Source organism: Fringilla coelebs (assembly GCF_963513975.1).
Source record: "Fringilla coelebs genome assembly, chromosome: 7".
Lineage (NCBI taxonomy): Eukaryota > Metazoa > Chordata > Aves > Passeriformes > Fringillidae > Fringilla > Fringilla coelebs.
The window spans coordinates 6,579,477-6,604,254 of NC_140035.1; the positions used below are offsets into that span (position 1 = coordinate 6,579,477).

Below are 24,778 nucleotides of genomic sequence, written 5' to 3' on the forward strand. Positions count from 1 at the left end.
AGCTGTGGGAATGCCATAAAGCTCCTCCAGATCGTTTCTAATTGGGGTAATTTTCCATGGGTAAAGTTTGCAGATCTAAAAGTGAAGGCTTTGACAATGTGAAATAGAAAAGGCAGGTCAGAGCAGGACACAGTTTATTAGAATAGATGAGATACTGATGGTGCCTGCTGTCACTTTTTGCAGAATTTCTCCATCCTTTTGTAGGATAAAATGATTTTCCTTGTGTGCAACCCCCTGGACTGTGGAAGTACTTGCACCCTGTTTTAGGGATAAGAATCCTAGGGAAGGAAATGTGGAAGGGTTGGCAGTAGGGTGTACCAGCCACCTGCATCTACCTGGCTTTTCACACAGTTACACTCTCTCTTCAGAGTCCAGTCCTTCTGGATTATTAAACTTATTCTGCATCCCTGATCTTCAAATATCTCCTGTGGTCCCTTATCCAATCCTCTGAAATTGGAAGACTTTTTATTTTTATTTTTATTTTTATTTTTATTTTTATTTTTATTTTTATTTTTATTTTTATTTTTATTTTTATTTTTATTCGTATGTAATAGTAAATATAATTTCATGTCTATAATGACCTCAAACCCCATGACTTCCTCCACACACGGACGGAAAGGAAAAGTGAAAATCCATAAAATAAAATAGATTCTAATTTGTTTGGAAAACTTTTCATGGTAAATACAAGCTGTTGCAATGCATTTATTCATATGATGAGCTGCTTAAAATTTTATTGAAATTCTAGGGAAAATAAAAGGACTTTGATTAAAAAATTTGTATATTCACCTGGAACTTCAGTGGAAATTTTCCTGTCTGACAATTTTCTATTTGTTCGTAAGTTGCAAATTCATCTGTGTTGTATCAAGGATTGTAGCTACTAAAAAAAGAGTTCTCACAGTTAATGTGGAAAAGTGAGAATTGAGCCAGTGCCTTTGTGGACTGGTTTTAAATGCTTACCATGGCTAAAATGTGTTTATTTTCTCTACATTTAAAGGCTGCTGGGAAGAGTCATACTGGAGCGATTGTAAACCATAGACAGGGTCTTTTTTCTTATTTAAGAAGTGTATTTAAGCTACAGGATAGGTGTAATACTTCTAGAATATAGATATACTTCTAGAATATGATACAAGACAAAGCTAACTAAATTCTCTCTTGATCTACACTCTCCAAGTTGCACTACTCTCAGCCAATTTATATGGAGCACAGGTTAGATTGCAGTGTGATTCCAGGTATTAAAACTGGATTGTGTCTGTCTGTTTGTCTGCTGCTCTGAGGATACTTTATTATTTTTTTTTTAACAGCAACACTGATTTGTTTTAATGCTCTTGATTTCTTTAATACCCCCACTTGTTCACAGTCAAGTTTGAAATAGTAGCGTGAAAATAGAGAGCAAAAATAAATAAAAAATACCATGAATCTGGAACTTTGGCACTTGGACATTTCTGATATATTTTTTTCTACTTTAAACCTGGCCAACTTCAAATTGAGCATCTTTTTAAAATGAAACCAGTGGGCTTCTTTACAGGAATGGAGACAAATAACCCTGTCAGAGGCAGGGGATTCAGTTCTCACTGGTTATGCTCTTTTAAGTGTGCTGTGCTTCTAAATAAAAGTTATTAACAATATTTTTTTCTTGCAGGCACCAATACACAGCCAATAGCACAGCCAATTATATTCATACTTTTATTGTTGGCTGTGCTGCAGTTAGCCTGAATCCTTGCATATAAATTCTTTGTTAATACATCTGAGCTTTTGTACAATATCTGTCTTTAATTATCTTTTTGAAAGGATCTCTTCATCTTTCTAATGTGACCACAGGACAGGAACTTACCAGAACCTGAGAATAATGGCAGTGTTTCATCTCTTTGATTAACAATTCAAAACCTTCAATGACTGGTAAAAATGTTTAATCAGCGTCCTAGCTGTTACAGGTTCAAGGATATATTTATAAAACATGAGTTGGTTGAATTCCTCTGAAGATTCCAGATTCCCTTTAGGTCAGATAAGGGTCTTCACCTCAGTGTCCTGGTTTATTCTGTTAATTTCGTTTTAAATCAACTGGTCAGACTCCCAAAACTGTTTTTTTCTTTTTTTTTTTTCTTTTGTGCCGAGTAGAACCTCAATGCTTCTCTTGCCTGCAGTCAGTGAGACAAAAACTGGGAGAAATTTTGTGTTCAGAGTCTCCCAGGTCATTAAATCTAGATAGCCCTTGTCTGGAAACAGCAAGTTACAAATCTTGGCCAGAGGGCTTTAGAAACAGCTGTTCAGTGTTTCTGATATCACCCAACATTTGTGGTAATTTTTTGGCTTTTTTATCCAAGGTACCACTCCTTCCTTGTCCCAGTTCAGGCTCCAAGAGCTTCCTTTGGTTTTGGAAGCTGACTCCAGGCTTGAAATTACAAAGCTTGTGGATTGTAGGCATAAACTGCAAAAACCTCCCTGGTAAATGTTCAGTTACAAGGATTTGCAACATTCTAGGCCATTTCAGTTGTTATATTTGGAGTTGGGGCATCAATAATACATAGTTTCATTAAAAGACAATGTGCTTTAATGTCATTGCAGTGAGTTATTTTGGGCATTTCAAGTGACCCCATTTGAAATACAACAGCTGAAAGTATGCACCTGTATATTCAGTTGCAGAGAGTTTGCACCACATATCTAGCTGGTTTTTTATAGACCTAAAAGTTTCATTATTTCTATTCTGAAATGCCAACATATGCATTTAGTATCCTGATAAAGCTCAACTGGAGCTGTAGCATATGGGCCCTCCTTTAGCTCCGGCCCCCTGGAAAGCCAAAACTAAACAAAAAGACCAAGTCCTCCTTTGCTCTGATTTATTTGTGTTCCCTTTTTTTTGAGATGATCTTGTTTGGAAACAGAAGGTTGGCACCTGAGAGAGGAAGCACGGGCGTGTGTGAAGCAGTGGGATGCCAGACAGGAGGGATGCTGCTCTCTCCTGTGCTTTGCAGAGCACTTGCACATGCTGGAATATTGCTGGAATATTGCTCCTGAGCAGCTCTGGAAATTGCTGCTAGCTCTGCCTGATGGGAGTTGCCTGATTTCTGCCTTTACAAGCAGCTTCCCCTCAAGAAATGGTTCCTGGTGTTCATCTCCAGCAATGCTGGGAAAGAGTGCCACAGAAAATGGAGAGCTCTGTATAGCTGGCTGGCCATTTATTAGTGCTCTACTCACTGAAGAGTGGCAGGGAAAGCTTGCTGGAGGTAGAAGATATTTCAGTAGCTGCTAAAAGATATCCCAGACATTATTTTTTTCTTTTTCTGAAATCAGGGACAGATTTACTGTCAGTGTCTGTGTGTTTCTGTCATTCAGGGGCTTTATTTATACCAGGATTCTTTATATCACTGCTGTGCTCAGTTTGCTGTGTGATGCAGCTCTTGGGTCACTGTGCTCTCCAGGAGGGTAATGTTTCCATCACTTGAAAAGATGTCCCTTGTTTGCTGTAGTAGCATTATTTCACAGTTCAGGATTGGGCACTCCTGTGAGTTTGCCCAGTCTGGCCCATTTGTGGGACATGCCAGGGGAGGCCTGGCTGCTCTTTTGGTGGCAAAAGGGGAGGTGAAAACAAATCAAACAGAAGGGAATCTGCAGCCTAAGTGAGGTTTAGGACTGTTTTGCCATTCTTGCTTCTCTGCTGCTATTGCTGAGCACCATGGTGTAATGGATAATCAGTTTCAAATGGAATCAAAAAACATGTAAGTAAAGGGAGTTAGGGGAGAACTGGCATGTCTTTCCAAGAACCACAAAAACAGGTGTTAAAAACTTCTATCATTGAAACATTGAAAAATGAACCACTTAATACAGAAAATACTGAAATCAGCAATAATAATAGTAATAAATAATAAAAAATCTGCTATCATCTGAACAAACTGGAAAGAACTGTTTTGATTAAACTCAAGGGAAAACCTTTGAACAAAGTCCTGAAACTTTCTTCTTCTCTAATAATAATAAATGAGGAATACATTCAACTTATATAGGCTGTAGTATCTCACTGCAGAAAATGCAGTTATGGAAGTTTGCAGCTACTAAAGATTTGACCACTGTCAAACAAACAAGCAAAATAATTAACTGCATAATAGACAAGGAGAGACAATTATTCCTGGAAGGTTTTACTACTGCCAACAGTAAAATTTGTTACCTCGATGAATCTGCAAAGATCTTTTTCAGGATACCTTGAGGATTTTTTGTGGTTTCTTGGCCTGAGAGTGCTGCCCCAGGCATGGCAGAGCTGGATGGTTGATGTCTGGCTCTAGAGCCTCGTTCAGTCCCAGAGCTGAGCTTCCCCAAGGACTGAAATCTCCCAGGACTCTCCTGCAGCTCATTCTGCACAGCGTTGCTGTGACACCTTCCAGGCCAGTGGGAAAATGAACCCTCTTGGGGACTTCTTTACAATTGGTGGTGAATTCTAATGAGATGGAGATCCAGGTTTGATGTGCATGAAGTTTAGGCTTCACTTGGTAGATGCATCACAGTCTAATGGTGCTGAGCAGAAATGAGAGCCTTTACCTTGTTGATGCAATATAAACTGAGAAAATCAGCCAAAGATTTTGGATAGATAATGTTTTTACACTTTTGCCAATCGCTTTGGGATAGGAAAATGGGTCTAGAAGGATGACACTGATGGATAGCTCTGGATCTGCCATGAAGATAGGACATCTGGCAGACTTGTGTCTGAGATACTGAATGTGTGGCCGCCATTTGTAGATGCTGATTGCAGAAATTTAATGCCTGTGCATAAAAATCCTTACATTTTGCTCTACTAGAATTTTGGGGAAGGGAGAAGGCACCTGAGGCACCTGTTGATTTGAGTCAGTAACATTTTTAACAAGTATTAGCATTATCAGACGTGTCTGTTCTTTGCCTTCAGTTGTTGTGAGTGATTTTTAGAGAATAACTGTTTCTTTGTTTTTCTCTGTTTGGAATGGATTTATTTTGAAATATTTGTTGTTACATTAGTTTTAGATGTTTTACCAACACTAGGCAATGAAAACAGACTGTATTTCAGTCTCACTTCTGATTCAGCAGAACTTCCAGTTCCCCTTGCTCGTGACTGTACAACCTGCAAGATCTGCATTGTAATATATAGAGACACAAACCCACCATTTTCAGCAGTGTTCAAATTGCCTGACTGACTTCTGCCAAGTGCAGGTCATGTGCTTTTGAAGCCTTGGTATTTTATGTGCTGACACCCAAGTGTGTCTTTCAGAAAGTCTAATTTCAAAGCAAACATGATGGAGTGATTGTCCCATCTAGAGGAGCTGCCTAAAAATAACTTTTCCCTTTCTGAGTAGTTAAGAGGAGATTTTTATGACAGGTGGAGGAGCAGTTTTTATCCATCTCTCATTTGTAGTCAGACTCATCCCAAAAATTTTTGTTTGAAAGATCTGGAGTCAGAGTTAATTTTCTACCCCGTTCCTTGTCTCCTAGCTTTGCACAAAAAGGTGCTAGGGAGCTCTCCCAACACAGGGGAGGAAATGAGAGTCCCAGGCTAACAGCAGGGTCCTCACCCTAGAACAAATTTGAGCTGGATTGAACCTGCCAAAGGCTGGTGGCAGACTAGATGTCTGGAAAGTTAAATTGGAACTATTCTGTAGTTACATGATTTCTTTCTGAGGCACATGAAATGAATAAAACCCTTATTTTGTTCAGAGTAGAATGTGTGGGAAATAGGCTATTTTTTAAATTATTTGGAATCAATTTGAAAGGGGTGAAGGAATTCCAGCAAAACCTGACCTACAGGCCAGCAGACTTCACAAATTGATATTGCTGTGCAGGTGGAGACAGAGGCAGATTTGTTGCTTACTGTGCTGGCTCTATTTTTAGCTTCTGACTGCTTGCAAGTTCTGTTTACAAATGTCAGGGAAATGCATTAGGATTATCTGCTTTATTGTAGAGGTAATAAAACCTTGTCCAATAGAGCCAATAACACAGCTAAAAGCAGGCTCCCCCTGCCATGGCAGTGCATCTGCTCAGTGTGGCCTCGCAGTGGCTTTAACCTGCCTGCTCTGTTCTTTCCTCATTCCTTGTTTCCCACCATTGTTCTGGCTCAGAATGGAGATTCAGAATCTCTGGGGGGGTTTTATTCCCATCTGGGAGTAGCTGAAAAGGCACTCTCAGAGGAGGGAAGGTGAGGGATCAGCAGAAGCTCCGTGGCCCATCCCTGCAGTGCCCTCCTGGAGCCCAGCAGTGACTCTGGAGGCAAAAGGACCACAATTATTCCTCTGCCCAGGGCTCTCAAATGCTTGGCTGCTAAGAAATGCCTCCCCAGGAGTGTCCAGCTCCAGTGTCTGCAGTGGGAACCAGTTGTTTTTAGTGGATGTGGTTGGTCTGGGGCAGCCTGTACTGGCTGTGACCGTGTTCACAGGGGCCCCGGGATGAGGGAAGAGATGGGAATGTTGGCTCCATGGTTCAGAAGGCTGATTTATTATTTTATGATATATATTATATTAAAAACTATACTAAAAGAATAGAAGGAAGGATTTCATCAGAAGGCTTAGCTAAGAATAGAAAAAGAATGATAAAAAAGGCTCGGACTGACCCAGACAGTCTGGACAGCTGGACTGTGATTGGCCATTAATTAGAAACAACCAGATGAGACCAATCCCAGATCCACCTGTTGCATCCCACAGCAACAGAAAATCACTGTTTACATGTTGTTCCTGAGGCCTCTCAGCTTCTCAGGAGGAAATATCCTAAGGAAAGGGGTTTTCAGAAAATATCATGGCTACACCCTGCAATCCAATATTAGAGCTGCTTTCACTGCCACAGAGCCTGGACTCCTGGACAAACATCCTGTTTAAGCTGGGATGACTTACTGGGGGGCTTTGTGACTGTACTTGCCAGCTAGAAGTATTAATGTGCTTAAGTCAGGGCTGAAGGTGCTTTTACATTGTCATTTGACTCTGAAAGAAAAAAGAAATGTGTTGTTTATTCCATTAGAAAACCAGTATAAAATATAAAACCAAATAAATAGTATAGAAATACATCTTTCCAGGGCTTAAAAGCTCTTTATTACCTTTATTATGGCCTTCTACCACTAAAAGTTAGTGTTGTAGGATGCCAGTCCTAGTCATATTCACTAATTAGCAAAAAGGTTTGAGCAGAGTTGTGACACTGTTAGTTAATACTTGTTTATCATTGCTGTTTTAGATAGCTCAGGACAAACAGATTGTGTGTTACTGCTGTGATAGAATACATAAAATAAAAATAGTTCTCATGCAGAATTCCCTGTGCTTTAAATATACCAAATATGTCCCTTCAAGCATCCTTAAGGTGTGGAACTGCTATCTGTATGCAGTTCATCACCAGAGAAATTACATATTCATTTTTAAAGGAACCATACAATTCGTTAGTTTCAAGTCTGGATCTGATTTGGGAAAGAAACTGGCAATTTAGTAAAAATGGAGGAGTTAATTCCACTAGAGGGGCAAGCTAGAAATAGGAGGAAAAGTGTTGCTTTGAACTGCATCATATGGAAGCAGCAATGACAGGAACATTGCAAGTTTGTATGTACCTGTGAATTCCCATATTTTATTTTTTGCAATGTCTGCTGATTTTGAAACTATATTCCTCTAAGGAGGCAGACAATGAAAATTTGATAGGCAATATATTATTATGCAGTGAAGTGTTGAAATTTGCAGATCACTGGCAAGTCTGACCAAGAAATATGGCTTCTTTTTTTACCTAGGGAATGAAGTGTGGGAGATTATGGTTTAAAAATGAGAGGGAGATGTAAATCTACACAGTTTCAATACTCTTGAAACAGTGTAAATCTACACTGTTTCAATACTCTTCAACTTTGAGAAAATTGGAGTCTGGAGAGGAACCTTGATGACTTTTCTTTGTCTTTTGCCCAAATGTAATGATAAAGTCCAAATATTTGTGAAATCTGTCTTGCTCATGACAACACCTATGTCTTAGATCCATAACAAAAAGGTTTTCTTTCCCAAGAATTTAATTTCTGTTTATCCAGATGAGTGCCACAGGTCTACAGCTTGCTGTTACTGAAAAGAACAGTCAAATCATAGTGTCTCTGTTCTGCCAAGCTGCTCTAATGAACACTGAGAATTAGATATTGTGTTTGTCAGCCTGAGATTGACAAAGTCATTGATGAGTCTGTTTTTTGGTTTATTTGTTTGATTTTCTACAAAAATATGTTATTAAGTTAGCTGATATCTGTTGGTGTAATAGTAGTCAGATTAATCCTTCTGGGCTTTATTTCAAGTCCTCTTAATAAGTTCTGTGAGTTTATCCAGGGAGCAGAGGTTCAGGTGACCCTTCACAGACCACAGCAAGGAGGATGGAGTGCTTGGGGTTGCTGTGACCCTGAGAGCTGCATTTGGTGAAGTCCCATCTCCAGGAGGCTCCTCTCCCACTGCTGCCTCCTTCTTCCCTTCTATTCCTCTGGGCTGTTGGAGTATTTGTTCTGGCACAGGCCTTCCTGGAATTGGAAACTGAGGTGATGAAATTAGGATGTGAGGAGTGAATTTTTTTAAAATTGTGTTTTTTTCCCTAGGTATAAGCACATTTTCAGTCTTGGTTATGTTTTAGAAGGTGCTGGGTGGTCAAAACCAGGACTGCTCAAAACTTTTCCTGCTGATATTTTTGCAGTGGAAGCCACTGAAATGATGGGATCTGCAGCATTTCTTGGGGCTGTGTGAGTTACCCTTGGGCTTTTGGCCAAAAAGATGAAAGACGGCACTCAGGAAGTCTCAATGGGCCTGTGTGGTTTTCTGTCATCCAGTCCAGGTGGCCTGAAACTCCTGGCTGGAGCAAGGAGCACTTTGAAATGTATTAAGTTTTCTGGGAGTTTGATATTGTGGTTTCAAAATGTTTTTGTTAAAATCTGCATCTACACCACAGCTTGTTTTGTGAGCAGACTTTTTGAATGCTGCTCAATCTCCCCATTGCAGTTTTGGAAGAAATCTCTTCAATGTTCTGACCATTTCCTGTGGCACAATGTCTTTTTGTAGACATTTTTAAAGTGTTGGGTCAGGTTGTTCTAGTGGGAATTGGGTGAAAGTAAATCCATGTGTTAAAACTGTTTTTTTAGCACTTGAACAGCAGAAAAAGAAGCAGCAAAGTAAGTTAAAAGTGATTCTAAATAATATTTTCTTTCCTTCAGCTGTCTCCGTAATGAGATACAGTGCATCATCCTTTGGATTTGCTGTAAGTAGAGATACAATTGAAATATTATCTACTTTTTTTTTTCTTTTCCAAGGGCCTTTTCTGAGCATGAAATACTGCATTTTTTCTTATGGTAAGTTCATGGAAAGGTGTGCAAAGTCAATAATGAGTTAGAAAACATGTTGTTTAAGTCAAGCATTGGAAAGGGTGGCAAAGGTACTCTAATTATACTTTTCCAGTTTCTTCCCATTAAATCCTATCCTGGAATTAAAAGCCACGCTTATTCTTTATTGTTGATGTTATCCAGCAGATATGGTTTTGTTATACAAAATCTCTCAACTACAAATCAGTTTTGTTGTTGAACTTGGACCAAATTCTGAATTTCCCTTCTGAGCTGCTCCCATTGAAGCTGGTGGTAAGACTGCTCTTGACTTTGGGATGTCAGCTTTCCTCTCCAGTCCTTGCCATGACTTTCCAAATAAGGGGCAGAGCAAAAAATTCCTAATGGCAAGCAATGACTCACATCAAATAATTTATCTTCAGCTTTCAGTTCTGAAGGTCAGGTTGACTCTGTAGGAAGTTTGACATGGGAGTGAAAGTTCTTACAGTGGGACAGGCCTGATTTTCAGTGCTCCTGACACCACATCTGCATTAATTGGGAATACAAACATGGCAATTTTGCTGATGATACAGAATAATAAACTCATATAGGATGAAATCTAGGTGGGATTTTGGAGAAAAAGTTAATATTTTCTTGGTTGGAAACAAGAGCTTTTGCAGGAAAATAGCGACTGCAGGCATTTTTCTACACTTATTTCTTTACAGTCTTTGCATTGGGATTGTATTAGTATTTTAACTCTTGGAGTACTACAGTGGCAGACCGTGATGTTTGTTTTTGTCTTAACTTCTTCACAGCTGATAGATTAAAAATTCAATTTTTTTTAATCCTTTGATTGACTTTCTGAGCTCTGGGTTGTATCCCTATGCAATAATACAGGGCAGAACCGTGAACATCAATTCAATAAACGCAAATCGTGCTTTCATTGGAGTGATTTATTTGAAGCTGCTTTGTGCCTGTGCAGCAGGATGGTAAATGCTTTGCTCTCAGTGCAGGGCACATTGAGTGGCCCACAGGACAATTGGCTCTGTCTCTCTTGCAGTTTGATGCCACCCTGGACGTTTTGTCATCGGCGATAGTTCTGTGGCGTTACAGCAACGCGGCCGCGGTGCACTCCGCGCACAGGGAGTACATGTGAGTACACCTCCTTCCTTCTGCCTCTGCCAGGGCCCTGCAGAGATTCTGGTGTCAGGCTGGGAGGCTGCACATTCCAGAGCTTTGACAAAAACATTTTGTCCCATCAGCAAGGATTCTTTCCTTCTGCCAGCTCGCTGCTTGCTCCCAAACACGCGGCAAAGCTCCCCGTGGTTGGGATTTTCAGTTTGGTTTTAGCCAACATAGCAGGGGTTAGGCCTTTGCAATTTGCTTTCCCTTGCAGCACCTGTATCAAGTGAAGTGTATTTGCAATCTGTAATAGATTTGTAAATCTTTCATTTTGCATCTTACTGAATTATTCTTACTAGAGCAAGTTTTTTGAAATTGATGCTTGTATTATATTTGTACTTCTCTCAAGAAGTTTGAATATGAATCATTTTAATATTTTTAAAGTAAGAGTACAGCAGTGATGCATGTCTTCTTTATGCTTATTTTATTTTATTTTATTTGCAATAAATTTTTTTCCATATTAAATGTTTGATGTATATATCCTGTGGGGGGAAAAAAAGTCTTTACATATGGAGTGCAGTATTGATCACAGTGGGAATTTTGTTCTGCATCATTATGCAGCATTTCTATGGGTGATTCATATGGTAGCTGAGAGGATCAGGTGGAGATTGAAACAAGAATTTTTCTAACTAGTGCATAAAAAAGATTTAAAATTCCCACTCAAATTTTGGCCATCTAGGTGGAGAATTGCAGTACATTTGCCTGTTTTTGGTTTTTCTCTGTGCTGCCATTGCTGGCAGCATCCCATCTGGCTGGAAAATGGTTCAACTGTCCCCTGGAATGGACTGCAATTTTACAGTAAAGGGGAGTAAGGTAGGTTTGGGCTGAAACACCTCTAATGATGTCCCTTTAATAAAGGGCAGCTTGATGAAAAGAAACGTTGCATAACTGGTAGGATAAAAAAAACCCACAGAAAACTGACAACAAAAAGCCACATGAAGACTCTCAATCACATCTTCACAATCTTTTTCTAAAAACTAGGAAAGAGTAAGCAGTATTTTTACATGCCTTAACTCGGGCTCATGCAACAGCTTGCCAGGGCTGTGAGTTCCTTTCTGGCAGGGCTCCATACAGAACAGTTTGGAATAAAAGGCCATAAAAGACTGATGTGGCATTGATTCATAAAAATAAATTCAGAAAAATGTGATTTAAATTAGTCTTCCTGCACAGATTTGGAGGTTTTAACAGACATTTTCTTAGCATCTTGCTTTTGTGGGTGTCCACAGAGATTCCTGTCAACATTCAATTAACATATTTTTGAAATCTTCTGTTGGGCTTTTTCAAGTGAACCTTGTAAAGTATTTAAAAGTGAAAGTAAATCACAATACAAGAGAAGACTCAATATATCCCTATGGCTAAGCCAGTTAACTGAACAGGCAAAGTAGTAAACATATTTTCCTGTTTTTTTATGCTCATTTTTAATTTGCTTTCATATAATCCCTCTGCTTTAATAAGGCTGAATTAAGTCAGTGAATTACTTGCCATGCCCATTAGTTGAAGACAGTTAGGGTTTCATTATGAGTTCAGTATCAAGTGAAAGAATGTTCCCATGTGCTGGGAATATGAATCACTGGGTATCAGCCTGGTTATCCCTGTTTCCAGAGCTGACAGGAGAACCACCACAGTACTGACAGCAAAGAGGTGGTGAGATGGTTGTGCTGCTTAAGGCAACTCTTACTGTGTCACATTTTTGAGGGTGGCATATTTCTGATTTCCTGTTGTGTTTAATCAATCTCTAGCTTGAAACACTGCATGTAATTATTTTTCCTCCTTGACACTGGGAGAATGTTGCAATGATGCCTGCTGGCTGCTTGCTCAGCTTATGAATAATCAATCTTTGCATCATATCTGCCTCTAACTCCACCTGGTCTGTCACCATCCCTGCTTTCTGTGGGCCTCCTCCCCCAGACTCCTGGACAGTGTGGTGCAAATTTGTGTGGGTGCTTAGGTTGTGCTGTGTGTTAATCTTGTTTTTGTGTGCCTGGCCATCTTCTGCCTTAGTGCAGGGGTCTGTTTAGCAGAATAAGGTGTGCCAGAGTAGCTTCAGTTTAGTTCTTTATTTATAGGTCTCTCTTATTGATTAAATATTACATTGTGTCTGTGTATTCTAACAGATCTGAAAAAATCCTTATCTCCTTGGCAAAACCTGAGTGGAATTGCCAATTAATTGTGTTTTGCAAATTTGTAAAGCTTCCTGTTTCATAAACTTGACAGCAAGAGATTGATCCAAAATCTGTTAAAATCAGTGTAAAGCCTCTCATGGAAAGGCAGTGTTAGAGTCAGTCCTAGCTCTTGGACGTCATTGAGAGAGAACATAAAGATAGCCTGAAAAACACACCCCCAGGAGAAGGCACAGAGAATACAGCCTGACTCATGATGTGCTATGAATTAAATGCTGAGAATAAAATGCTAAGATGTGAAAGAAGTGCGTAGTCTTGCCTAAGCTGTGGCCATATGGCAGTTGGAGCTGCAGCACTCGATGGGCTGGCACTCCCAAGGGTACAGAAGTGCTTGCTGTGCCAAGTTCTGCTGAGAGGAACCAATGCATTTCCATTTGACTTCAGGGCAGTTGGAGTGCTGAAACCATCATGCAAATGTGTCCTGCTGAGCTTAACTCTGCTTAATGGGTTTCATTTTTATTAGATGATTTGATTTCTCTTGTTTTCTGGGGTGAGATGAAAAGCTTCTTTTTCAGAGTTCATCCCTTTGGTTCATCCCTTCCCTCCGGGTGTCAACCACAGCACACAGCTCAGAAGAGGCTGAACCCCTGGCAGGGACACCAGCCCTGTAACCATTTGTTGATTCTCCAGATTCAGCCATCTCAAAGCTCTCCTTTCATTAGGAGGATTGATGAGAAAACTCCTTTTTCTCCAGAGTCCTTTACTGCCTCTTCTAGAGCTCTGTCACCCTTCCTGCTGCTGCTCAGACTGCTCCTGATGTGTCATTGGTGCCCAGATGAAATAAAAGCCAAGGCTAAAACATTCACCAAGATCAGGAATTAAACCACTGCAAGATTGAGACAGTGCTTGACTCTGCCTAGCTGGCTCATTAATGAAAGAGTATGTGGGAGTGGGATGAATATTTGATGTTTTTTAGAAGAGTCCTTGAGAGAATTGTAGGTCTTGAGGCAACACAAGAGTTGGAAGGACTACAGATATCTGGGAAGAGTCAGAGTACATGCATAGTTCATGAGTACTTGATCTGCTCAGTGTGATCTGCTAGGTTGTAAATTAACATGCAGGAAATGTAAAGGTGCTGAACAAGTCATCAAAAAGCAATGATCAAGGAATTAAAGAAAGAAAAAAAAAAGTGCTGGAATAACTGGAGAAATAATTTGAAATCTCCACTAAAGATGAAAATCTACAACTGAAATTGACTGAGATGTGCAAAGAAATGTCAGTAGTCCTCCTGGCTGCTCTCCATAACCAGTTTACAAATGCCTTGAACATTCTGCCCTTTGGTAAACCCTTGGTAACTTGGTAGCTCATTGGGTTGCTGAAGCAAATACAAATCTGCTGAAGAAGAACTTTATTGACGCTGGTTTGGCAGCAGTGGTTTTTCACGTGCTGAAATAAAGTCAGTAAATTGCTGTAGAAGAAATCTCTTAATAGAAGACTGGAAAAAGGTCTCATGAGATGTTGAACTAGTCACTGGCTATACAGCCAGGGGCAGCTTTTAGCTTCTGTTAAATTCAGGAATGTAGTTGGCTGGAGTGCAGGAACTGTGTCTGAGGAGAAAGTGAGAAATACCACCAAAAAAGGAAAGGTTGGAAAAACAGAATAACAAACTACATGTCCACAGCCTTGTGGGAAAGCTTTAAAAACCTCTTTCAGTACAGTTGGTTGGCAAGATCTTGCTTTTCTGTACAATGCAGTACAGGACCCAGTATCTGCCTATGCCTGTGAGATCCATTGATTCTGGGGGTTTTGGCTACTGGGTTTTTATTGCAAAACCCAACTCTGTACAGCATATTTAAAACAGTGATTCTTGACAGTTGCAGCTGGTGTTTGCTATATATTATTTTGTTGATGGTATCAAGTTAAATTCTGTGTTTCTCAGGAACCAGTCTGTCAACATCTTTCTTAACCCAGTGCCAGAGTAAATAGGAATCCTGACTCATAATGAACATTCTGGATTATGGCAAGAGCAGAAAACACATTTCTTACATTTCTTTCACTGTTTTGGTGTTGTGGTTTTGTTTGTTTGTTTGCTTGAGTTTTTTGATTACGTATTTCAGACTCTGGCTATGCATTCCTTAATTACCTAATAAGAAAATTCAATTCTATCATGGACTAATCATTTTAAACACACTTGTGGTGCTCTGTGTTGCCATGACATAATACATAATGAATGCAGATAGGTCCTTTCTTTTTTTCTATTGGTGGAGCTGTTGTCTGAAACATGAGCAGTAATACTAAAATTATGGGAATTAAAATCTACAGTGTGGTAGACAGGGGTGCAGATATCTGTCACACCTGCTTCTGAGAGAGCTTTTTGCCAGAAGAGTCATTTTGCAATTGGGCATTACCTAAATGCTTTGCTATGTGCCTGCAACTTAACTTTCTTCTCCCTACCTCAGCTGTGGCTGTGGATTTGGTACCTTCAGGATGCTGAGCCCATTTGCCCTATGAAAAATGCTTTTTCTGGGGATTTGCTTCTTAATGGGTTCCTAAATTATGGGGAGGAAGAACTGGTGTTCTCACCTTTTGTGACATTCAGAAGAACACAACTATAAGAGTCAGCCTAATCCAAGAATTTCTAATTTAGCTTCAGCTAAAAGCAGTCTCTTAGAAAGATATTTGATCGCTTCTCATCAGAAATTATGTGAGAAACCACATGAGAAAATGTGATGAGACCCTAGACAGAGAGAACCTCTCCTTCCAAAGTAACTGTAACCCTTTTTTCTCTCTTGCTCATGTTCAGATGACACCACTTGGGAATATTTACCCTGATATCTGGTCATGAGGAGTCTTGAAGAAGTTATACTGAATATATGTGCATTACAATTAGGCATATGGGAATATAGGAATAGGGGGATTGTGATGTATCCTACTTTTGCAGTCAAAGCTTGAAAGAACTAGAAGCCACCTTTTATGACTGCCATACTGCAAAGTTAGGTCTGGCTCTTCTCTCTTCCTCTGATTCTAAAAGAAAGCATATTGATCTATATGGTTCCAGGGCACATTCTCTCTTGGTTCACAGAATTGAATAAAACCACCCAAATTTTCAGTATTTCTATTGTATTTAAATTTTCATGTGAGGGTTGGCTCTGCTGTACTGGTTAACCCAGCTAAATGAGCACTGTCTATTTAGGTAGTGTTGAATGAAAATAATCCTCTGGGTTCAGACCCAACATATCAGTCACATTGAAAAAAACTGTGGATAAAATTATCTATACCATGCACACGAAAGAGACTCGAAGCACAGATGGCAAAATCCACACCTACCCACAGTTCAGGGCAAACCTCTGTGGCTGGAGGCAAAGCTCTTTTGTGATGAGTGAATGGAATACCTAAGTGAGCTGGAAAAATGGCAAATGCATGGAGCTGCAAACAGCTCAGAAACCACCTCTGCAGCTCATGTGGGGTTCTCAGCTTCCAGGGGTTTGGCCTCACAGCACGTTTTCACATCTCTCCCACAGAATGAGGCACAATAAGGAGTTTTCAAAGGTAGTGTTCACCTTTTTTTGGATATCTGCTTTATAGGAGGAGAAGTATAGTTTCTGCTTAACACACTGAAAATTTCTAAATAATTCTTTCTTCTGAAATATATGGCCAAAAGTTCTACATCCAGGTACAGTGCTAGATGCAAGAGTTGCTTCATATGGCTGATTTAATAAACATCATAATTTCTCCATAAATTCATTTTCCCCTATTCAGACAAAAGTAAATCAATCACCAACTTCGCTCTTACCCAGACAGAAATGCATTTATGCCTATGGGTGTGCAGCACACCCCAAAAAAATCATTGCACATACAAGTTATATTAAATTTGAAATAGAAAATGTATATATTTATATATTCTAAAATCTGTTTCAAAAACTGTGGCATCTGTAGGCTTGGCAATGATTTCACTGGAGCTAAATCCAAAACCTATGAAAGCCTTTCCTTTTACTTGACTGGTAGTTGATTAAGCAGGATTTGTATGTATTGCCTAGTATGTACACATAGGCCTATGTGTATAAAATCAGGATATGATGTTTCCTGGAATTTGATGATCTCCATTAAAATGAATATTATAGAGGTTCTCAAAAGGGTTTAATTTCCAGGTTCAGGGGAATGGCAGTCTCTGATCATCTCCTGCAAGGGAGGAGCAGTGCTGGAGCCAGGAGGGTGGTTGTAAGGCAGGTGTACTCCAAGTGCAGCTGCAGAGTCTGTGCAGACCTAGGAACTAGAAAACAGGTCATGAGAGCTTTTGAACTCCCCCAGCTGTAGAAATGTCTGTTAGCTTTTTCTGGTAGATATTCCATACCTGGGGTATCAAATTATTTATGGAACTGTTGCCCCAGTTCAGCTGCATGATGTTAAAGTATGTAAATACCCTGTTCTGCAGCAACTAGTTGAAATCCTAAGGGATAATAAAAGTTTTAGAAGGCCTGTAACACTTTCAGCATGAAATGGTTCCCTAGCAGAGCTGATCTGAGTTTCAGACATAAACAGCATTTCCCCTCAGTGTCTTTTAAGAAGTCAGACCACGTGATATCACAGCACACTTTTCTAACACAATAATTGAAAAACTGATTTTCAGTGGTCATTTAGACTATTACTTGTATTCTCTTTATTGTGTAATCTAGTTTGGGCTTATGTTTTTTTATGGTGAGAAAAACAGAGTAGCTGTAATGATGCTGATCTGGATCCTGGCAGTTGGGGGTGGATTATGGAACATGTGTGATGAACAGCAAGCCCACTTGGTTCCTTTTAAAGAGTCTTAAATTGACTCCATTCCCTCCTCACTGAGCACCAGGCAGGTGTAAATACCCTGAACAGCTGTGATTCTGTACAGTTTGGTGTCCAAAACCTCTTCAGGAGCTACACCTGATAACAGAAAAGCTACAGCAGTAGCTGATATAACTGCCTAATTGGACACAAGGAAGCTTTAGATTAGCAGTAGAGCATGACAGAACTCTCAAGACTGAGGCTGATGTTGTATCTTTTGCCTGTGTATTACCATAATATGTCACAGTGGCTAGTTCCTTTTAGAAAAGTCCTTTAATGAGTTTGAGAGGCAGATGTTACAGTTGTCGGAGTTCTGGATGCCACCCTCATGGCAAATGTGACTGCCACGTTACAGAACAGCAGCAAATGTTGGTGAACAGCTGCACTGTAATTTGGATTTCTCTATTTAAAGGAGAGAGCAGCAGAGCTGTGGCACAGTGGGCTGTACACTGCCACAGAGGTGCCGTCCCCAAAACAGAGCTGCTGCTGTCACCTGCCCCTGCTGTGCCTGGGCTGTGTGCGGGGTGCTGTGCTGTGCTGGCAGACACCCCCAGCTCAGCTGCTTGGGGCTCCCCTCTCCTTCTTTGCACACCCTTTTTCATGGCAGGAGTGGCCCTTGCTCAATCCCTCCTATTCCTCACTTGTGTGACAGCAGATTTTCCCTGCCCTGGTCCTCGTCATCTCCATCAATCAGATCCCACTGATTTGCCACCAGAAAATCCTTTCTTGGTAGCCAAATTTGAACCTTTTCCTCCAAATCCTTATCCTTTAGATTCCAGCATTCAGTTTTGACTGCACTTGAGGATTCCTGGGCTGGCTGTCACTGGCATTTTACACTTGACTACTGTAAGTAGGCTGTGAGAGCTGCCATAGTTCCAGTGTTTAAACAGGCTGACAGCCTCTCCTCCAGAAGAAATGTGGTGCAAGTTATTGCAAGTTCCAAGTTATTAATGAAGGAGCAGTCACAGAATGTAATTTGTGTTTGGTTTGGGGAAGGAAGAATGAAAACAAGAATACCAGCAAGGCAAAGAGGTAGTAAGTAAAGTGTTCCTCTCATGTAGTTAGACATGGAAGACAATTGAGAAAAAAGTATAGATACAGAATTAGAAAGTGAATGAATACTTCATGCTCAAAAGTATTTTCCTAACTTCTGATAGCAAAAACCTCCTGGACAATTGCCTTCTGTGTTACACCATGTGACTTCCCCTGAACGATTCCCTGCATGATATTCACTCTGTCAGCCACTAATACTAAAATCCCTTCTAATCACAGGGAAACAGGATTTAGCACTTTTACAGATTTTATTAGAATAATTAATTTTATTATTTTTTTTCTTCCTTAAACTCTGGAGGTTTCATTGGTGGGTTTACTCAGAGATTAAATTCTGTATCCATCATAAAACTGATTTTCTCAGCTTTGCTGAAGAAGCTCACATTACTCCTGGGCTTAGAGCTCATATTGCTCTTATTGGCCTGCAGCTCATTTTAATGTGAAGTTACAGTTCCTTGCAAAGTAATATTTTTCACCACTTCAGTGGTGAAAACAGCCTGCAGAGATTTTAACATTTCCTTTTCTGTGGGCTATTAGGAGTCATTAGTACTGAAAGATCTTGACAGAGCCTGCAGAGTTAAAGATTTTGTGACTAAAAATTAATAGGTTCACAGGATACTGCAGGTTGGAAGGGGCATCAGGAGGTCTCTGGCACAAGCTCTTGCTCAGAGCAGAGTGAGCTGTGAGATCAGAATAGGGCACTCAAAACTTCATCCAGTCAGGTCTCCAAAACTTCTGAGGATGGAGGCTCCACAGCCTCTCTGAGAAACTGTTCCACTATAAACCTGTGGTGGAAGTCTCATTTCTCTTAGGAAAATATAACATGGTAAGATTCTTAACAATCAAGTAAAGGCAGTATTAAAACAGAGTAAACCAGCTCTTGTAGAAATTCTTCTACATGTAGAAATGAGAAGTATTGTCTTTTATTTACAGCATTGTGGCTGCCAGAGAATTGGATGAGGAATAGAAGCTTGTTTAGATGGCAGCTTTGCAAATGTGAGAATAGAGTTTCTGTCTCAAGAATACGAATACAAATCCTGGTGCTTTAAACAATGATTTTTTTCCCAGTTCTTTTTGTCATGTTTACCCCTGTAGCTCAGCTGAAATGATCAAAATGTTTTCCACGAATAAGGCAAGCAATCTTGATACCAGAAAGGAAGTTTTTACAGTGATAACAATCAATCACTGGAACAACCTCCCCAGGGATGTGGCAGAGTCCTCATTGTGGGAAGTTTCCAAGATGCAGTTGGGCAGGATGCTGAGAATCTCATCTAGGTGCTGTGAAAGGTTGGACCAGGTGACATTTGGAAGTTCCTTCCATCCTGGGCTCTTTTGTTGTTCTGTGAGCCTCTTTGCCTTGGTAAAAGTAATAAACAGCCCCACCCCCCCCACAAAATAACCCATATAATCAAAACAGGTCAGCTAATCTGGGAAACTGCAATGAATGAAACAGGTGGGAGAACAGAGCAAACCTGGGAAGCAGTTAGACTGCTCCTGACAAACTTGTTTTATTCCATGTGGTGTGATCATGTTTGAGGCATTAGTTTAATGAACTGGAAGCATGGTGCTGAGATAGTTCCAGGCTGTAACACACAAACCATCAAGGGCATGAGACGCTTTTCCCTCCCCACTGCCCCAAAACAACTCCCTGTGAGCTGCTAGGAGAAAGCTGACACATTTTTGCAGACTGTGTTCATATGCATCACTAATTTTTCCTGAATCCTTAATTCTGTTGTCCCACCTTTGCTGCATGAGAGCAGATTGACTTGAGAGGAGGAATTTCCAAGGGCTTCATTGTAAACCCTTGTTGGTGCTGTGCTGCTGTAAAGATCTGCCAGGAAGAGAATGAGATGATAATTAAGAAGGGGAAATTTTTGCCTTGGATGTTTCATAGCAGTCAGTTGATATGAGAAAAACTCCATTTCCAGTCACCCTTGTGTAGCTTTCCCCTGATCACTTTTGAGGTAGTTTATAGCAGAGCTCGTTACTCAGCATGTATTTGTAATTTCATTGCTATTATTGATTTATTTGTATAATATGTTACCAAACAAGTAGCTGAGAATTTAAACCTGTAGTCTTACATCAATCTGACTGCTGGTCACCTGGAGGAGCAGCCTCTTTATCTGAAAGGGATCAAGGATCAACTCACATTTAGTGTGGCAAAGCCATGCTAAAGGTAAGATTGCTTCATTATGTTGAAGATTAATCACCACAGAAATCTGACTGAGATTAATCCCTAATTCTGTGTTGGCAACATTACAGAATTTTAGTCTTATCACTATCTGTAGGAAATTATGACAAAGAATTTCAAACTTTAAGATAGAATTAAAGCTAAATCCACGAATTAGGAGGGTGTTCTGCTGCATCTGCTGAATGCAAATGAATTGGATCTCTGGAGTTACTCTCCTTAGGAAATTAATTTTATTATAAAATGAGGGGAAAAAGTGCTAACTTACTAATAGCAGCTTGAAAATTCAGTTTGTGGAGATGGAAGCCCCTGAAACTCAGTACTTTTTGTAGCTACCTGCTTAAAAGCCATTGACTTATGCAAAGCAACAAAATTTGATTAAGGAAAAGAATATCAGGTGCTTACAGTGATTGATTTCCTTTTCTGATTTCCTTATGAGTTGTGAAAATTTGTTATTAAAATGAGGAATTGTGTCTATTAGAGCTCCACACAGGGAATATGTGATGGAAGAGGTGAGGTGGCAGCTGTGTGTGCTGTAATGCAGTTACACTGATCTGCTTCTGATGGGTGTGAAATATCCAGGGCTGCTGTAGTACAAAATGGGTATTTATAGGGCTGTATAAATATAAATGGGTTGTATGTGGGTTGTAATGCTGCTTTCAAGAAAACATCTTTTGAAAATTGTCAAGATTCAATTGTCAGAATCAATCTTTTGCTTTTAAGATTTCTACAGGTGTCTGAATTCCACTAGAAGTGATCTAGCAGGGACAAAAGCTCCAAAGCTGCATCAAGTCTTTGATGGTTTTGAGTATTTAAATTATTTCACTCTCAATGCCTGAGGCTGCATTACAACCAATTTAACAGAGTGGTTCATCTGTGACAAAATAATGCTGAAAATTTGACAGAAATTATGAGGCAATTTCTAATGGAATGAATTACAGTTCATATTGTCTTCTGGATTTTCACATACAAATACTGCCTCAAAACCACATCAAGAAATTTTGGGCAGATCATGATCAGCTACCAACACTTAGAGCAAACTAAAGAAGGCTTGGTGGTTTTACTGTTAAATTTAACAGTTCTGTAATATTTAATTCTCTTGTAGTTTTCATTACTCTTGCATTCCAAATGCCATTGCTTTAAGAAAAAAACCAACTTTGAAAGTTTGAACTGTAGTTAAAAGTTGGTTGCTGCCTGAATATCAGAGAGATGTCCTCACCTTGTTCTTTGTGAATTAGTTTTCTGTTCTTCAAACTATACTGCATTCTGGAAGATTCCAGAAAGTTTATTGTTTCTGAAAAAAAAATAAAGCTTTTACACTGTGTTTTAAAATGTTTTGACTAAATTTTCTCTCTTCCTCCTTCTTTATAGAAGCAATATATGTAACATGAGACTGGAGAAGATTCCAGATTCATGCACTCTTCATTAGAGCTTTTCTGTTGCCTGTCAAACCCATAGCATCAATTCTTTTACCTTACAGATCAATTATAGCTATAACTATTTAGTGGGTTCAGTGGAAAGCTCTGACACTAACCCAGGTAGAAATGGCTGTAAAATATGGACATGATCTTCAAGAGGTAATGGAGATGTGAGTCAAGGGTTAGGACAAAGCTATCAGGGCTTTAAATTCTTCTCTGTGTTATCAGTCCACCCTCACTTTTGCATCACTCCTCTTTCACTAGTTTTTAGGGGTACTTCTGAGTTGATTTAAACCTGTTTAGAAATTGCAGTTTGCTCATCTAATTTAATTGAATGTTATTAGTGAAATGGCATTTGCCAAGCACCTTGGCACTAGCACCCTTGGTGTGCAGTGAAAACACTCTTTAGTTACACAGCAGTGATTGTTAGCAGATGGAGGTGAGCTGGCTTGTATTTACATTTTTGTGGTCTGGTAGAGTGAGAGTAGAGCATGCTTACAATAACCAATTGCAACTTGTTTATCATGTACTGCAGTTTCTCAGATTAATTTTAGGAGGTTTGTTATTTTTCACAGTTGTAGTTGAATTTTGCATGATTTGCAGTCTAGTTAGAAATTATTTATTTCTAGCAAATGAGATTAAAAGAATACACAGTGCAGTGTTGTGTCTTGGTGGTTTTGCAGATAAATCAATACACTCAAGAAGGCAAAAACCATGCATTTTTTTGCTTGAAGTCTACTCACTATTCTCATGAATTTTGCATGGCTGTGGATTCCAAAAGCCAGCATATAAAGCAGAAGCTAGGCTTGCTAAATACGACTACTGAATGCTTATTCAAACCTCAGACTGCATTTCTGTCTGCTATTAATACCCTTGTCACTGTTGTTATCATCTTCCTTTTCTTCTATCTGCTTCAGCTATTTCTGGGTAAGTAGGTGGATGGGAATTCTTTTGCCACAGTAAAACTGAGCTGGAGAATAAGAGAAACAGATCAAGATTGCTGAAGTCGTTGTGTATCTGCTGGCAAATTTGCAAAATATTTGGGTGGTGGGCAAGTCCACAGAGATAACCCCAAACTCTCTGATTTATGTGGGAACAAAATCCAGCCAGTGGTCAGGGCATTCCCCAGGGAATGTTTGCCTGCCTTGCCCAGAAGTGTGCAGGGAATAAAAGATGTGCTGAGGGAAAGGGAAGATGCATTCAGTGGGCATCCAGTTCTAGGTACTGCCACAGGGAGTGTGATCCACAGTGTCCAGCTCACAGGTCTGGGGCTGTGTTGGTTTCAGCCTGTTGGGGGGATAGAAAAGCTTGTCTTTCAGAATGGCTGTCGGATGAAATGTCAGCATATCCTTGCAGGAAGTTCATGTGGCTCATGTCAAGCAGTCACTGGCTCAGCAAGTGGCCTTAGGCAAGTCAGCCAGCTTTTGTGGACCAGTTCCTGAGCCACATCATCCCTGACTGGGGGGGAAAGGGGAGGAAACAGCTGTTCCAGGTTCTGTTATGCTACTGACCACGTTTGCCAAATATCTCTGCTGGCTTGGTAAAGAGAATGACCTTCCCTTCATTATTTCTAATGGGAGATCCTAGCAAAACAAACAAACAAACAAACAAACAAACAAACAGAGAGAAACAGTCCTTCTCTAGAGGAGACTGTGATAAATCATCAGGAGCAGAAGTGGCAGTTTTTTCTGAAACATCAGAGAATGGAACAATATCTGCTATGCCCTGTCTTCTCATACATAATCCAGGTTTTAAGAATGGGAGAAGAGCTGGATGTTTCATTCTGTTCTTTAATTTAAGCCTCTATCTTTAGCTCCTTAATATATTTTTTTATTATTAATATTCTGTCGCCCTCTGTTACCCTGGAAGAGTTGGCAACTTCAAATATGTTCTTAATATTTCTTTGTATTTTTCTCTATTTTTTTTCCCCCCAGGGCTTGTGTTATCTTGGGTGTCATATTCCTGCTGTCATCAATATGTATTGTGATCAAAGCCATCCATGATCTTGCGAAGAGGGTGCTTCCAGAAGTGGTAAGGTGATTCCTGTTCTTTTAAATGTTCTCTTTGCTCCCTGCCCTGTCAGTGGGACTGACAATTGCCAGTGTCTCCTTCCAACAGCCCCACTGAACTCTGTGGAGCTCTAGCAGGTGCCTTTCCTGCCTGGCTCACATACTGGCTTTGCTCTTTCAGCAGTATTTTTTATTTATGTGATGGAGTCTGGTTAGCTTCTGGAGTTTAATTATAGGTTTTTATAGGCTTGACCCCAAATCTCTCTCAGTGTAACCACCTGAAGCTTCTACACAGGACTGTGGGGGTTCATTTACAGAGAGGAGGCCTCTCTGAGCTTAATGAATGTACTAGAATTTTGTGAGAAGAATGTTTTTACAGTTTACTATTCCAACAGCTTCAGTATTTTATTTTCAGTGTGGAAAAAATATACATTTTGGATTACATTTTAATGTCTTCCAGCTCTTGCCTTCAACTCCAGAGCCATGTACGTGTAGCAGGGATGAAACAGGTGAGGGCAGCATGCTGGGTGAAAGAGCTGGCTTTCAGACTGACTCACTGTGGAGCACCACAAAGGGCTTTTCTCCTGCTCTCTGCTTTCTTCTGGCTGTGAAAGCAGCCCCTACCTGGCCTGTGGAGCAGCTCTCCCCAGCTGCCTTTCTCTCAGCCCTGCTCTGACCTGTCCTTGCTTCCTTTCAGTACTGGCTATTAACTTCTACTCATCTTAACAAGCTGCTGACTGGGAAAACCATTT

General features: G+C 40.0%; 1 protein-coding gene across 1 annotated transcript in view; it reads left to right on the forward strand.

Moving 5' to 3' along the window:
* The window catches only part of TMEM163 (transmembrane protein 163), an 88,249-nt gene that overhangs the window by 43,631 nt on the left and 19,840 nt on the right, over positions 1–24,778 (forward strand). Inside the window, exons 3-5 of the mRNA XM_084209026.1 lie at positions 9,143–9,186; positions 10,305–10,396; positions 23,952–24,048. Coding sequence (XP_084065152.1) covers positions 9,143–9,186; positions 10,305–10,396; positions 23,952–24,048 — 233 coding nt within the window. The remainder of the gene's footprint in view (positions 1–9,142; positions 9,187–10,304; positions 10,397–23,951; positions 24,049–24,778) is intronic.